Source organism: Scyliorhinus torazame, chromosome 15 (assembly GCF_047496885.1).
Source record: "Scyliorhinus torazame isolate Kashiwa2021f chromosome 15, sScyTor2.1, whole genome shotgun sequence".
Classification (NCBI taxonomy): Eukaryota; Metazoa; Chordata; class Chondrichthyes; order Carcharhiniformes; family Scyliorhinidae; genus Scyliorhinus; species Scyliorhinus torazame.
This window is the reverse complement of record NC_092721.1, coordinates 86,014,792-86,031,906: the sequence shown is the minus strand read 5'-3', so window position 1 is coordinate 86,031,906 and position 17,115 is coordinate 86,014,792. Positions and strand designations below refer to the sequence as shown.

General features: G+C 50.8%; 1 protein-coding gene across 1 annotated transcript in view; it reads left to right on the top strand.

Moving 5' to 3' along the window:
* Window positions 1-17,115, top strand: part of arhgap42a (Rho GTPase activating protein 42a) — a 572,455-nt gene that overhangs the window by 360,452 nt on the left and 194,888 nt on the right. The window contains exon 7 of the mRNA XM_072476376.1: window positions 12,177-12,281. Within this exon, the coding sequence (XP_072332477.1) occupies window positions 12,177-12,281 (105 nt within the window). The remainder of the gene's footprint in view (window positions 1-12,176; window positions 12,282-17,115) is intronic.

Sequence of the window (17,115 nt, the reverse complement as noted above, 5' to 3'; positions counted from 1 at the left end):
ACTACTTTCTGTTTCACCATGACACAGGCAACATCTTCTTCCTTGGTAAAGACAAGCACAGTATTTATTTGATATCTCAGTCCTGCATAAATCTCATTGTGGTTCCTACTTGGCCCTAAGAATCCTCTTACCACTCTTTTACTATTTATGTGCCTATAGAAAACTTTTGGATCCATTTTATGTTTGCTGCCTGTCTCTTTTCCTACTATCTGTTTGCTTTCCTTATTTGCTTTATCAATTTCCTTCTATATTCAAAGTGATTCTGAATTATATTAGTCTCCTAATATCTTCTCACTACCAGCCTATTTTTTTGGCTGCCTGGTGGTTACCTGTTCTCTTTCTCCCTATATACTCTTTAAGCTGTGGAGTGACTACGTCTATAAACGTGCTACATACAAAGCTCTCAACCTTCAGCGATTGCAACACATTGACACCAGCTGCTGTTCAAACACCAAAACACTTCCTGCACATATACGTTCCTACATAGAACAATATATGTACTCCAGGGGTCAAAGCTGCCCTAACATTCCTTGATATATTATAAACCTTACTAGTCAAAATAGAGTCACCTGCTACTCACGCCTCCTTCTGCTGTCACTTAAAAATAGAGAGATTAATTAAAATGCTTTTGTGAATTTCTATCATCAAATAAATTGCCGGGCCAGACACTGCCTGGGGGGGGGGGGGGGGGTGCCAGGGGAACTGGCCGGGGGACTGGGGCAGTGCAGTGGCCTGCAAGGCAGCCATCTTGCTGTGCACCCCACTGACCACCCACCTTGGCCCCTGGTTCGGCAGAGTGACACTGGCCATATGGGTGCATCCACCCCCCGCACTCCACCCTCCACTATACCCTCTCCCCACCCAAGCAGCCACCACACGCCGGCAGCCCACCCAGGGCAATGCCCACTGTAGCCCCAATGAGGGCACCGGCGGGGGCTGCGGCGCTTACCGGTGGCAAGGGCAGTGCCAGCTGACGGTATTCCTGGCATCAGGGACAGGCGCCAGAGGTCCCCACGGTCCCGGCAGGGATGGGGAGGGGCCATGCAGGGGCGGAGCCTGCAGTGCCAACTGGGGGCACCATGTAATCCGGTCGACCTGGTTGGGCACGGGGGTACGCAGCATGCTAACATTTCGGCCTTTCACCCTGCAGACAATGGATATTGGAATTCAACTAGCAATGGTTACCATCCTGCTCGTCGCTGCAGCCCTGGGGGATGCCCTGCGGCTGTACGGGCTGGCGCTGCTCGAGGAGGAGGAAGCTGCAGCAGCAGAGCTTTCTGCTGAGGAACAGGAGGCAGACGCCCAGGATGGGATCTCACAGACCTCAGTGCACAGGTGCATCCGTGCCGTCATAGAGGCCCTGTATGCCCAGGCGGCTCAATACATCCACTGCAATGTGGACCGAGCCACTAGGATGCCCGAGGAGCGGGGTTCGCCGCATCGACTGGATGCCCCGGGTCCAAAAGGGGTCCACTCAATTAACGTGCAGCTGATATGTGACCATCAGCAGCGCTTCATATAGGTCTGCGCCCAATACCTGGGCAGTGTGCACAACACCTTCACCTTGGCGCACCTAACGATTCCTGATATGTTCGAGACGCCCCCCCCACCCCGGCTGGGGGTGACTGGGGTTATCCACTGCGGTCATGGCTGATGATGCCTATCTGGAGGCCACAGACTGACGTGGAGACCCGCTACAACAATGCCCATACAGCGACCAGGGGCATGATCAAACGGTGTTTCGGCCTCCTGAAGACGCGATTCAAGTGCCTGGGCCGCTCTGAAGGGGCCATCCAGTATGATACTGAGAGGGTCGCCCGCATCGTGGTGGCCTGCTGCGTCCTCCATAACATCGTGCAGCAGAGGGGTGACGTGCTGGAGGAGGAGGATGAACTCCAGTCCTCTTCCGATGAGGAGTATGTGGGTGATGGTGGAGGATGGGCAGGACATGAGCCCAGGTAGCCATGGGAGGTCGCACAACGTGTACAGGATGCTCCAATCGCCTCCAGGTTCACCAACTAGACGGTGGTGAGGAGGGAGAACTGGCCAGGCCCCCCCCCCCCATCACCACCAGCCTCTCCCTCGCCTGCAACCCCCTCCATGATACATACCCTGCTGTACTATGGAGTGGGGGCCTTGGGTTGACAGTAACACCACGTCTGGTCCATGGGATGGAGGATGATGACAACCTGCTCTGCGATGAGGTCTGGTGTTCCACATCGTTTGACAGTATCTGACTCCTGGCCACGGTAGTACTTTCCACCGTCCACCTGGGTAATCCCTGCATGCAAGCTGGCCATTCATAGAACATAGACCGTACAGTGTAGAAGGAGGCCATTCGGCCCATTGAGTCTGCACCGACCCACTTACGCCCTCACTTCCACCCTATCCCCGTAACCCAATAACCCTTCCAAACCTTTTTGGACACTAAGGGCAATTTATCATTGCCAATCCACCTAACCTGCACGTCTTTGGACTGTGGGAGGAAACCGGAGCACCCGGAGGAAACCCACGCAGACACGGGGAGAACGTGCAGACTCCGCACAGACAGTGACCCAGCGGGGAATCGAACCTGGGACCCTGGCGCTGTGAAACCACAGTGCTAGCCACTTGTTCTACCGTGTTGCCCATCGGATCCCTGGGGTGACGGTGGTGGAGATGGTGGGTTCGGGGGGTGGTGGGGGGAGGTCGGGGAGCCCAGGTCACCCACAACATCTGCCCATCCCCCCCCCCCCAACTTCCACCCATTACTCCCCCACTCTGCGGCCAGCCGAGACCAGCCCACCCCTCACACCAATCTGACAGAGCACCAAGGCAGTTTGTAACAGTGTGAACAGGTGCTTAATGTGGCAACGTATATACAGATTTGTGCCCTAGCCCCATAACTCATAGAACATAGAACATTACAGCGCAGTACAGGCCCTTCGGCCCTCGATGTTGCGCCGACCTGTGAAACCACTCTAAAGCCCATCTACACTATTCCCTTATTGTCCATATGTCTAAAACAATGACCATTTGAATGTCCTTAGTGTTGGCGAGTCCACTACTGCTGCAGGCAGGGCATTCCACGCCCTTACTACTCTCTGAGTAAAGAATCTACCTCTGACATCTGTCTTATATCTATCTCCCCTCAATTTAAAGGTATGTCCCTCGTGCTAGACATCACCATCCGAGGAAAAAGGCTCTCACTGTCCACCCTTTCCAATCCTCTGATCATCTTGTATGCCTCAATTAAGTCACCTCTTAACCTTCTTCTCTCTAACGAAAACAGCCTCAAGTCCCTCAGCCTTTCCTCATAAGATCTTCCCTCCATACCAGGCAACATTCTGGTAAATCTCCTCTGTACCCTTTCCAATGCTTCCACATCCTTCCTATAATGTGGCGACCAGAATTGCACGCAATACTCCAAATGCGGCCGCACCAGAGTTTTGTACAGCTGCAACGTGACCTCATGGCTCCGAAACTCAATCCCTCTACCAATAAAAGCTGACACACCGTATGCCTTCTTAACAACCCTCTCAACCTGGGTGGCAACTTTCAGGGATCTATGTACATGGACACCGAGATCTCTCTGCTCATCCACACTGCCAAGAATCTTACCATTAGCCCAGTACTCAGTCTTCCTGATATACCTTCCAAAATGAATCACCTCACACTTTTCTGCATTAAACTCCATTTGCCACCTCTCAGCCCAGCGCTGCAGCTTATCTATGTCCCTCTGTAACTTGTAACATCCTTCCGCACTGTCCACAACTCCACCGACTTTAGTGTCATCTGCAAATTTACTCACCCATCCTTCTACGCCCTCCTCCAGGCCATTTATAAAAATGACAAACAGCAGTGGCCCCAAAACAAATCCTTGTGGTACACCACTAGTAACTGGACTCCAGTCTGAACATTTCCCATCAACCACCACCCTTTGTCTTCTTCCAGCTAGCCAATTTCTGATCCAAACTGCTAAATCACCCTGAATCCCATGCCTCCGTATTTTCTGCAGTAGCCTACCATGGGGAACCTTATCAAACCCTTTACTGAAATCCATATACACCACATCAACTGCTTTACCCTCATCCACCTGTTTGGTCATCTTCTCAAAGAACTCAATAAGGTTTGTGAGGCACGACCTACCCTTCACAAAACCGTGTTGACTATCTCTAATCAAATTATTCCTTTCCAGATGATTATACATCCTATCTCTTATAAATCTTTCCAATATTTTTCCCACAACAGAAGTAAGGCTCACTGGTCTATAGTTACCGGGGTTATCTGTACTCCCCTTCTTGAACAAGGGGACAACATTTGCTATCCTCCAGTCTTCTGGCACTATTCCTGTAGACAAAGATGACTTAAAGATCAAGGCCAAAGGCTCAGCAATCTCCTCCCTAGCTTCCCAGAGAATCCTAGGATAAATCCCATCCGGCCCAGGTGACTTATCTATATTCACACTTTCCAGAATTGCTAACACCTCCTCCTTATGAACCTCAAGCCCTTCTAGTCTAGTAGCCTGAATCTCAGTATTCTCCTCGACAACATTGTCTTTTTCCTGTGTGAATACTGACAAAAAATATTAATTTAGCACCTCTCCTATCTCCTTGGACTCCAAGCACAACTTCCCACTACTGTCCTTGACTGGCTCTACTCTTACCCTAGTCATTCTTTTATTCCTGACATATCTATAGAAAGCTTTAGGGTTATCCTTGATCCTACCTGCCAAAGACTTCTCATGCCCCCTCCTGGCTCTTCTTAGCTCTCTCTTTAGGTCCTTCCTAACTAACTTGTAACTCTCGAGCGCCCTAACTGAACCTTCATGTCTCATCTTTACATAAGTCTCCTTCTTCCTCTTGACAAGTGTTTCGACTGCTTTTGTAAACCACGGTTCCCTCGCTCGACCACTTCCTCCCTGCCTGACAGGTATATACTTATCAAGGACACGCAGTAGCTGTTCCTTGAACAAGCTCCACATTTCCATTGTGCCCATCCCCTGCAGTTTTCCTCTCCATCCGATGTATGGAGTCTTGCCTCATCGCATCATAATTGCCTTTCCCCCAGATATAACTCTTGCCCTGCGGTATATACCTATCCCTTTCCATCACTAAAGTAAACATAATCGAATTGTGGTCACTATCACCAAAGTGCTCACCTACCTCCAAATCTAACACCTGTCCTGGTTCATTACCCAGTACCAAATCCAATATGGCCTCGCCTCTCGATACAGATTTGTGCCCTGCACCCGTGCCAACTTAACTAGTGCCTAACTTTCTGGCCTTACGGGTCCTAACACTGCATCTTGGTGGATCCCAAGACGGGTACATCAGAAGTGGAGGCAGCCTGCTGTGATTCCCGCCTTGCGACCTGGTCCCCATTGACGGGCGTCTTCTGGGGCAACCGAGCCTGAATGGGCCCTGCTGCTGCTCGGGTGACCCAGGCGGCATGATGCTGTTGTGTTCTGCCTGTTGCCTACCAGATGCACCAGGGACTTGGGGAGGTGTAACTCCCCTGCGGGAGTCACCGGCACGGGCCCCATCATCTCCTCCTCCCTTGGGGTGCCCAATGGCCTACAGGCTACTCCATGGGATGGGGGCATGATCAGAGCTAACCCGCAACCTGGCGCTCCCCCGCAACCTGGCGCTGCCAGTCCTGGAGGATTACTCTGGTTGATCAGGGTTTGCATGCTCACAGCCATGGAGCACAGCAAGTAGACCATCTCCATCTGGGACTGCGCCACATCACCCATTGACTGTGCCACCACCTTGCGGATTTGTGTCGCATGAGCCAGTGACTGCGCCATATCCCTCTGGGACTGGGCCACTTCCCTCTGTGCCTGCGGCACATCAGCCAGTGCCTGGGCAATGCTGCCGGTGTTCTCAGCCATGACCCGCTGTGACTGGGCCATGCTCAGAAGCGCCGCTGCAGTTTCCAGGTGGCTCTCGCACATGGCTGCCTGTTAGGCGGAAACCCTGTTCTGGGCCTGGGCCTGCACAGAATGCCCCAGGCCTTGGACATGCTGATCCATAGCCAAAATCGTCATCCCCAATGTCTCCACCGCGAATGCCATCCGTGCGATGTGACCTGGGTAGCATACATGGTCAGCAGCACCTCCTGCTCCTGCACGCGGTTGGATTCTTCCAACTGCACCTGCCGGTACTGGATGGTCACCAACAATCCCTCATGTAGTCCTTGGCTCTGCAACTGCACCTCCACAATCAATGGGACTGTATGTTCCAGAAGCCCAAAATCCGCCTGGATGGCAGCAAGTTCCTGGGTCGGCCTGCCCGCCCTCCGACTATCCGCCACCTCGGGTGTCCCTACCTCCACCTGCTAAACAGGATCAACTGTGTGGTGCACACCAGAGAGTGCCCCTGGAGCCCCTTCACTAAAGTGCCCCACCGAGGTGAGTGTCTCTGGGATGGTGGGAGGGTGTTGGAGACAGCTCTGACGGGAAGTCAGTGTCATCCTCAGGATTGAACTCCAGGGTGTCCTGCGTCTCAGGCGGAGGGCTGGCTGCCGAGCTGCTATCCTCTTCGCTGCACGGCTCACGGGGGAGCTCCGGCTGTGGCACTGGCTGGGGGCAGGGGACACCAGATGGGCCCGCCCCATCTTCAGCAGGACCTGTAAAACACAAGGCAAGATGCATGATCAGACCGCGGGCCAGGGGAGAGTGGGGGTGCTGGGGTTGAGCATGTGGGTGGGGGGGGGGGGAGGGGATGGTGAGGTGAGGGTGGTGTGCAGGTGAGACTAATGTGAGGTTGAGGGTGAGGTCGGTGTTCAGGGTGGCGGCCAGCATTGGTACCGACATGTGCAGGGTGGGTTTTCGGCTGCCCTCAGGGAATTGGGTGTGGGTGTTGGGGGGTGGGGGGGGGGGAGGGGTGGATGTCGGTTTAAGGGGTGTGTGGGATGGTGATGAGATCTATCATGTGGAATTAGTGAGGTCTTGCGACACTAAAACTCAGTAGAAATTTGAGTTAAACTTCTTGGATGCAAACTAAAATCTTTATTGCCTCTATTTGATTACAATTGAGAGAAACTTAAATCTATTCTCAATAAAGTCCAGCTAGCAAAAGGACGTAAAGAGAAGTAACTTGTACACAATTTAACTTTCAAAATAATACAGAAATGGTTTCTTGCTTACGGCAAAACAGCTTGTATTTACTTCTAAGAGTTAGAGTGGAAAAGTGAAAATATGAAAAATAGAGATAGCAAATAGTTTAGATCAAAGTACAGGATGATCCCGGAATAAAGATGGCCGTACGTACCATCATGTTTATTGGAAATCTTATCAGTCTTGAGCCATCTATCTACACCTCTATGTCGTCCTAATTGGTTTGGGTTGGAATCAAATGTATTTGATTCAACGGTTAGCTGTCAATCCTTAATGTGCAACATAAGTTCTGAATGTTTCATGTTTGAATATTTGTGTATGTTATGGAATGCAATTCTGTGCTATTATCAAGACTAGTTTCTACTGGTTTTCTGCTGACTTCGCTTTATCCACATTATGAACAATAGTGCCTTCATGTTGCTATGGTGCCTGCTTCGTCCTTGGTCAGATTACTGCTACAGCTCATGTCCTAATGTCAAACTGTCTTTGAAAATATGTTTGTTAAAACAATAGCTTTTTCATCTTTGCATAGTAAAAATGTTGTTTCAATCTCCAATGAGTTTATGCATGTGTCAGGTTTATTGTGTCCCTGTTGAAGCTGTGTGTTTTATCATGACCTGAGGTTATGAGTGCTGAAATCCTCAATTTAAAATGGGTATTAAAACTGGGGCTTAATATTTACACTAAATAGCCTTCTTTTACCTATCAGGTCTATCAGGAAATAGTCGATTCCTATCAGATGGTGTGGTTGGTGCCAGGAGCACAGCGTTGCCTACTCATCCTGGCCGCCCTGTGAAGTTTCTTCCGGCACTACTGGCCGGACAGGATGGTGTTACCCATGGCACTGACCGCCTCTGCCATCTCCGCCCAAGCACGATGAACGGCAGCGGTTGGCAGCCTCCTTCCCAGGCCAGTTACATGGTCATCGGCCTCTCCTCTACCGCGTCCAGGAGAGTCTCCAGCTTGGTGTTGATGAATCTTGGAGACACTCTCCTTGTTGCCATCTTGTTTGCTGGGGTGGCGTGGGTGGGGAGTGAAGTGTGTATATGAGGCTGCAGCTTGTCAGCCTCCTGAGTGCCAATCGGTTGAATCCCGCACCATTTGTCATTGGAATCGATTGTGTTCCATGTGGCGCACCCGGTGCTAGCTCCTGAACAGTAGCTGAATCGGTCCAGGTGCAGCGCCGGTTTTGCTGTCGTGGTAGTCCACGAATTCTGCGTCGGCGTCAACACTTAGTCTCAGAAATGGAGAATCCAGCTCATTATTTTATTAAATTTCCAAGCTTATCAGTCTAACTCCTTAACTTTGTAGAAAGAGAAATCAAGCCACAGTATTCACTGCGCAATCAACTCATGGCTTTGCTGTGATATCACAGTTTTTTTTTCTTCTTTCTCAATTCAGTGATCCTGACCTGCTCCATAGTTTCCAAACCAGTGACATGTTGTTGCAATGTTTTCCTTAACAGTACGCCAGGATTTCTGCACTATACTGTTAACTGTAAAAGACTGCTCTTATACAGCAAATAAACAACATTTAACTATATAGGGCTGAATTCTCCTGCCCCACCTGCCGCAAGAACGCCACAGGCGAGTCACGTAGAATGGAAAAATCCATTGACGTCAGGCGGGATTCTCTGGTCGCGGGACGAACGTGGCCGGAGAATCCGGCCCAAAATGTCAACATAAATAATAATTGGGTCCAGGGTAATGGGGGGCGGGGGGGGGGGGGCTGAATAATTACAGGAGGGAGAGTAATTAGGTGATAACTGTAGGAGGAAGAAGGAGGAACTTGGTGGGTGACGTGGGAGGGTAGAATGTGTTGGAAGCCCTGCCAAACCTCAAATACAACAATCTTAAAATCTAACAGTCATTGCACAGTTACGAAAACCTCAGAGGGGTCTCAGAACAGGTGGGAGGAGTTAATGACATTCCTCCTCTTCCTGCCTGTTCATTTTACTGTTGATGTGCCCATGCTCCTCCTCACCCTGACATCTCCTGTTCTCAAGGCAGAACCCTGACCCTTCCCTGACCTTTTGTGACCACCTCCTCCGTCCCCCACCACGAGACCATCCACTAGCCTCCCATGAGCCTTGCACCCTACCTGCTCTTTTAAACCCTTTGGACCAATTTAAGTAACTCATAGACCACACCCTTTTGACACATGTCTACAATTCACACTGCCCAGTGAGACATTCAACCACCCTACAACGGACCAAGACACATTGACCTTCTAATACACCCGGGACTGTCTGGATTCCTTCCATGGGACTGCCTTTGAAACATGCCGCAGGCAGTCTGTCCTCCTTCCCAGGACAAATACCCACCCTGGCCTGCTGTTCTGCCCTAACCCCGCTTGTTCTGTTCCCCCCACCCCCCACAAGGTCCTGTCTATGCTGCACAATTCCCTGCTGGTCCTGTCTTCCATAGCCAGCCCCTGGCCTATATATAGGGTTGTAAACTGAATGTTCTATTTTCTCACTGGTGGGGAAATTAATTTGCAGGGCAGACTAATGAGCATTTGCAAGATTTCTGCAAATAGGCTTCCCAAAATTGTTCATTGAGAAGTCCCAAGAACAAAATTCTAATAGGTCACCCCGATATTGGAAAACAGATTCTTGGCATCTGCTAAATTAAGTTCCCCAGTCTCCATGATTCTTGCTGCTGGATGGACTGCAAGATTCCACCAGTTATAGTTCTGAGTTTTGCAAGTATGAGTTGGTTGAGTAAGGTAAATATTTTAGCTATTGCGTGCTATTTGATACCATCCGCCAATCATTGGGACTTGACTTAGGTACCACTTGTGAGTGGGCAACGTGGTGATGCAGCGGTTAGCACTGCTGCCTCACGGCGCTGAGGACCAGGGTTCAATTCCGGCAGCAGATTACTGTTACTGTCCACGTGGTGTTTGCACATTGTCCCCATGTCTGCGTGGGTCTCACCCCCACATCCCAGAAAGATGTACAGGTTAGGTGAATTGGCCACACTAAATTGCCCCTTAATTGGAAAAAAAAATTGGATACTCTAAATTTACTTTAAAAAATTTTTTTTAAGGTACCATTCGTGAATTTTCAGACAAACCGTTTAAATAAAGCCCAATCATGTGTACACAAAAGGACCCATAGCAGAATCAAAGTGGGGCATTATTCCGCCCGGAATGAACATAATCAAGAATTGATTACCTCGATTGAATGATTCTTCCTTTGATTTATTTTTATGGTAGCTTGTTGTAATTTCACTTCAAAAGTATTGTATTGGATGTGAAATGCTTTGGGCGATCCTGAGTATATAATAAGGTGTTACCATACATAAATCCAAGCCAGTTATGTCTTTCTTGTTGCCCAAGTTAACTAAAAATATCAAAAACTGAAATGGACTACATACTGAATGCAAAAATATCCTTGTGACACGTTACTTCCTGTTAGTGGAGCTGGACCAAATTGCAGGAGTCACAGGGACACAAGGTCTATAATTGATCTGTAGTTGAGTACAGAAACAAAACTGCCTATATTTGCAAATGGTATCAAATGTTGGTGGGAGCAGATTTCAAATAATTAAGAACAGGAAAACCAATTACCATGAAATTTGCTGAAATTGGGCTGACGAGTGGCAAATGTAATTTAAGGTAGATGTATGGAAAGTGATGAAGTTTTATCAAGGAAATAAATGGGATTATAAAATAAATACCTCTAGACCAAAGGATGAAACAGCAAGGATCTGGTGGATAGCTCACTGAAATTTAACAACACAGTTCGTGGTAGCTTAACGCTGAATGGATCTTGAGATATAGAGTAACAGAGTATAAATCACAGGAATATAAACCTGAGGAAGGAGCAGCGCTCCGAAAGCTAGTGATTCGAAACAAACCTGTTGGACTTTAACCTGGTGTTGTAAGACTTCTTACTGTGCTCACCCCAGTCCAATGCCGGTATCTCCACATCAAGACCTTTAAGGGAATAGAAAAATGATTTGGCATCATCCCTATTTCCAAGAGGGAACTTGTAGAGAGTTTAGATTTAACGACTTTACAAAAGAGGGTGGTGGATGTTTAGAATGAAGAAAAGTTATGGAGTTCGGAGTCCATTGCCAACATCTAATCTTAATCTAACACCACAAAAACTGGTCACTTATTCATGGCTGTTCGTGGGACCTTGGTGTGCGCAAATTGGTTGTGGATTTTCCCTATAGATGTGGCCACACTTTAAAAGTATCTTATTGGTTGAAGGTTTTTAGGATCTAAAGATCATGAAAGGTGCTACATGAAAGTTTGTTCTTTTAATGTGAACACAATGAACTTTGCAAGTGACACATCATTCAAGTCATTATTTTTGTTTGGTATGAATGGCTTGATTTGAATTTGAATAATGATAACCTTTATTGTCACAAGTAGGTTTACATTAACACTGCAATGAACTTACTGTGAAAAGCCCTTAGTCGCCACACTCTGGCACCTGTTCAGGTACACTGAGGGATAATTCAGAATGTCCAATTCACCTAACAGCATGTCTTGCGGGATTTGTGGGAGGAAACCGGAGCACCCGGAGGAAACCCACGCAAACACGGGGAGAACGTGCAGACTTCGTACACACAGTGACCCAAGTCGGGAATCGAACCTGGGACCCTGGAGCTGTGAAGCAATAGTGCTAACCATTGTGCTAACATGCCGCCCATTTAACACCCTGCATTACAAATTCCATCGGCTTCATTGTATTTGATATATGTGGAACACCTCACACCTTAATTAGTAAATTTATGAAATATATGGAAGATTTTTGTTTCAACAGGTTTTTTGTGATAACATTTGAAATAATTGAATCATTCTGGCAAATTGGGTACTCTATATTTCCTACGAAATTATATACGAAAATGTGAAAACAATTGTCTGTTAATCCTTCTCATGATATTTATAATTATCTTTGGTCTGATGGATAAATAAATACCATTTCAAATATACATTGCCCCAGAGCATGGGGTTGGGGGTAGGGGGGGGTGCTGGGGGGTGGAAGCACGGCAGAGTAAATCTTATGCAATACTGTCTTTTTTATTAATTGTTCTGTACAAATCTGCTTATTTTTCCACAGCTGTTGGCATTTCTTCAAGGGTTATTCACATTCTACCATGAAGGTTATGAGCTTGCACAGGAATTTGCACCTTACAAACAACAGCTACAGTACAATCTACAAAATGTAAGGTACCTTCTGTTACAAAACATGGTGAAAAGTTTAGATCAGTGGCGCAGGAAGGGCGGCACAGTAGTGCAGTGGTTAGCACTGCTACCTCACGGCGCTGAGGACCCGGGTCACTGTCCGCGTGGAGTTTGCACATTCTCCCCATGTCTGTGTGGGTCTCACCCCCACAACCCAAAGATGTGCAGGCTAGGTGGATTGGCCACACTAAAATTGCCCCTTAATTGTAAAAGAGAATTGGTTAATCTAAATTTATAAAAACAATGATCAGTAATGCAGGATTATACCATGATATAAAAAGAGACAAATCAGGCAATAGGGATTAGTGATGCCAATCTTGTTTTTTTTTTAAGCTTGAAGCTTTCAACAAGAAAGAATAACTTGGGAGGCAAGGAATTCTGCAATATTCAAGCTCCTGGAAAACAATTAAAAAATTAAGGAACTATGCATTTGCTTCAATTTTCCCCTAGTAAGGATGTTACTCCCTTTCATCATTTAGTCTTCTTCATCCACCAGCTTGCCCCTCTGTGTGCCATTGTGAATCCTTGCATGTAGAACATCCCGCCGCCCCCCAAACGCCTTGCACAGCTCCTTCTCCTGCATTTCCCCCTTGTCTTCGTCAGGCCACCCCGGTCAAACATCTACAGCGGGATTCTCCGTCGGCCGATGGCGGAATTGGGAAATGCGATTGGGCGGAGAATTGGTTCCGATGTCAAAATCAAAGTGGGCGCTAGTGTCACGCAAAATCGCAATACTGTCATCTCGGCAGTGGCGACAATGCGACGCACGTAAAGCAAACAATCTTCGCATATCATTAGCGGGCCCGACCTGGTATTCTCCAGGACTTCCGCGATTCTCCGCCTCCATTGGGGTGAATTCCTGAAGGCGAGGTTCACTTGCGCTTTTAAACTGGCGCTATGGCTGATGAAGGAGTGAGAAGAAATAGGACACAGAGAGGCGCGACTGTGGGCTGCTGGGCCAGCCACTGGCTGGGGTGGGGGGGCCCTGCCGAAGGAGAAGGGGGTTGGCGGCGGGGGAACGGGCTGTGTGACTGGGGTGAACCTCATGGGACTAGGGCGGTGTCCAGGCACGGACCAACATTGCCGCAGCCTGCAAGGCAGCCATCTTACTGCGCACCCCACTGACCACCCATCTTGGTCCTTGGTCTGCAGAGTGACACCGGCCATATGGGTGCCCCCACCCCACCACCCCCCGCACCCCAGCCCCCACTCTCCACACCACCATCCCCACATCCCAACCTCCGCCATAACCCCCAACCCAAAATGGCCACCACCTGCAGGCCGGGCATTTGGCGGCCCACACAGGGCAACGTCCACTGTATCCCATATGAGGGCACCGGATGGGTGCCAAGTCTGTGCCCGATACGTAGGCAATTTGCACGATGCCTTCATCCTGGCACACCTGACAATTCCCTGCCTCTTCGAGACGCTCCCCCGGCTGTGTGCTTGGCTCCTGGACGATGGGGGTTATCCGCTTCGGTCGTAGCTGATGACACCTATCCAAAGGCCGCAGACCAATGCGGAGACCCGCTACAATGACGCCCATGCAGCAACCAGGAGTGTGATCGAGTGGTGTTTAAACATCCTGTAGATGCGGTTCAGGTGCCTGGACCGCTCTGGAGGGATCCTTCAGTATGGTGCTCGGGGGGTCGCCCGAATCGTGGCGGCCTGCTGTGTCCAGGCAGGCGCGGGAGGCTGCACGAAGTGTGAGCCAGGGCCAGCACACACGGAACACTCTGATTGCCTCCAGATTCACCGACTGGGGGGGGTGACAGGCCAGGGGCAAGGACACCACATCTCACTCACCCCCCCCCCTCCCCTCCCCAACTACACCCCTGCCTGCAACCCCCTCCATGATACATACCTGCCACTACGGGGCTATGGGCCCTGGGCTGGCAGTAACAGCAGGTCTGGTCCATGGGATGGACGGTACTCACAATGGGACTTCTCACCGTCCACCTGGGTGATCCCTGCATGCAGGCTGGCCATCCCATCACACGGTCCCATCAAATCCCTGAGGTGGCGGAGCTAGGGATGGTCAGGGAGGAGGCAGGGGTGTCAGCACTCCCAATCCACCCACCCCCCCCCCCCGCACCCCCTCTCTGGCCAGACCAGACCAGCCCACCACTCACACCCATCTGACAGCACCGAGACAGGTTGTAATAGTGTAAACAGGTGCTTAATGTGAACAAACATATACACATACATGACCTAGCCCCTATAACTAAATGGTGCCTTGCACCCGTGACAACTTAACTGGTGTCTAACATTCTGGCCTTACGGGCCCTAACACTACGTTTAGATGGATCCCCAGACAGTACATCAGGAGTGGAAGCGGCCTGTTGCAATTCCCACCCTGCGACCAAGGTCCACGTCAGCGTCCGTCTTCTGGGATGAACTTGCCTGGATGGGACCAGCTGCTTCTCGTTAATCCCAGGTGATGTGGTGCCGCCCTGTTCTGCCTGCTGCCCAGCAGATGTGCCAGCGATGTGTCAGAGGTGCTGAGGTGTTCCAACAACTCCCCTGAGTCACCGGCACGGGCCCCATCACTCCTGCTCCCTCGGGGTTCCCGATGGCCTCCGGGGTACTCCTTGGGGTGAGGGTGTGAGCGGAGCTATCCCCTGAGACACCCGTGCTCCAGTCCTGGAGGCCCGCTCTCATCTCGGCAATGGTCTGCATGCTCGCTGCCATGGAACATAGGCAGCGGACCATCTCCGTCTGGGACTGTGCCACATCATACTGTGACTGTACCACCACCTTCTGGGTCTGTCCCACATCAGCCAGTGACTGCGCTTCTCCCTCTGGGACTGGGCCATCTCCCTCTACGTCTACGACACGTCGGCAATGCCACCGACGCTCTGAGAAATGGCCCATTGTGACTGGGCCATGCTCAGGAGCATCGCTGTAATATCCAGGTGGTTCTGGCACCTGGCTGCCTGTGAGAGGGCAGCCCTGTCCTGGACCCCGACCATGCATGCATAGATTGCCCCAGGCCTTGAAGATGCTGATCCATAGCGAAAACCCTCACCTCCAAGGCCTCCACCATGGTTGCCACATGTGCGGTGTTATCCTGTGTGGCACGCATGGTCGTCACCACCTCCTGCTCTTGCACGTAGTTGGACTCCTCCACTTGTGCCTGCAAGTGTTGGACGCTCGCCGACAATCACTCATGTAGTCCCTGGCTCTGCGACTGCATCTTAACAACCGATGGGACCGTCCGTTCCAGAAACCCAAAACCTGTCTGAATGGCAGCTAGTCCCTGGGGACAGCCCACCACTCAACCGTCAGCCCCCTCGGGTGTTCCTACCTCCACCTGATGTACCGTTGGCAGCTGTGTGGTGCATAGTAGAGGGTGTCCAGGAGCCTCTTCACTAAAGTGCTCAACCTGAGGTGAGTGTCTCTGGGAAGGTGGAGGGTGTTGGAGACAGCTGTGACGGGAAATCAGTGTCCACATGGAAATCAAGCTCCGGGGTGTCCTGGGTTTCAGGCACATGCATCAACTCCGTGTCGGTGTGGTCATCGCTGCTCGGCACATGGGGTGGGGGGGGAGATTCTGATTGTGGCACTGGCTGTGGGTGCGGGCAGGGGACACCAGATGGACCTGCCCCATCACCAGCAGCTCCTGCAAGACACAAGACAAGACACATGATTAGACCGCGGGCCGAGTGAGGGCGGTTGAGGGTGAGGGTGGTGTGCGGGTGAGGGTGATGTGGGGTTTAGGGTGATGGTGTGGGTGTTTTAAGTTGGGGGTGAGGGTGGGGATGGGTTGAGAGTGGTTGACACACGTGGAAAGGGGAACTGACGCTAAGCGGGATCTCACTTCCTTGCCCGTGGCCGATCTCCACCCCGGCATCTTCCCTTTCCTCAGGCCCGCCAACCACATCTGGAGCCTGCTGCTCTGCCACAATGAAGGGCCACAGGTCTGGCGGTCCCACTCCAGTTTGCTCCCACTCCCGGCCCTTTTGGGCGGCCTTCTCCTGGAGGTGGGGAGGGAAACAGAAAATGCAGTGTTAGACAGTCTGACGTAGCTGGTGGCTTCACTGGCCTGGGCACCCGGCCATGGCAGCTGGTATGGGTGCAAGTGGGGGTTCTACCCCCCTCTGGTGGGGGGGGGGGGGGTTACATGTGTGTGGGACAGGGGTTGGTGCCAAGGGCACAGTGCTGCCTACTCACCTGGTCACCCTGAGGAGCTCGTGCCGTTTCTTCAGGATGGTGTTGCTCATGGCACTCACCGCCTCTGCCACCTGCACCCAGGCACAGTAGACGCCAACGGCTGGCAGCCTCCTTCCCGGGCCCGAGTACAGGGTTGCCTGCCTCTCGTCCACAGCTTGCAGGAGGGACTCAAGCTCGGCATCTGTAAGCGTGCGGCCGCGCGCCTTGCTGCCATCTTGTTGGTTGGGATGGTGTGTGTGGGGGGTAAAGTGTGTATATGTGGCTGCAGCTTGAGTGCCAATCACAAACCCAGTGAATCTCGCATCATTTCTCATTGGAATCATTGTGTTCCATGTGGCACTGGTGCTAGCCCCTTAACAGTCGCTGAATCGGTCCAGGTGCAGCACCAGTTCTGCTGTCGTGGAAGTCCATGAATCCTGCCCCGACAGCTACACTTCGTCCAAGGAATGGAGAATCCAGCCACAGATCTTTGTTAATAATAATAATAATAATATAATAATCTTTTATTGTCACAAGTATGAAGATAGTGCGAAAATTCCCTAGTCGCCACATTCCGGCACCTGGTCGGGTAAGCTGGCACGGGAATTGAACCCACTCTGCTGGCCTTGTTCTGCACTACAAACCAGCTGTCTAGCCCACTG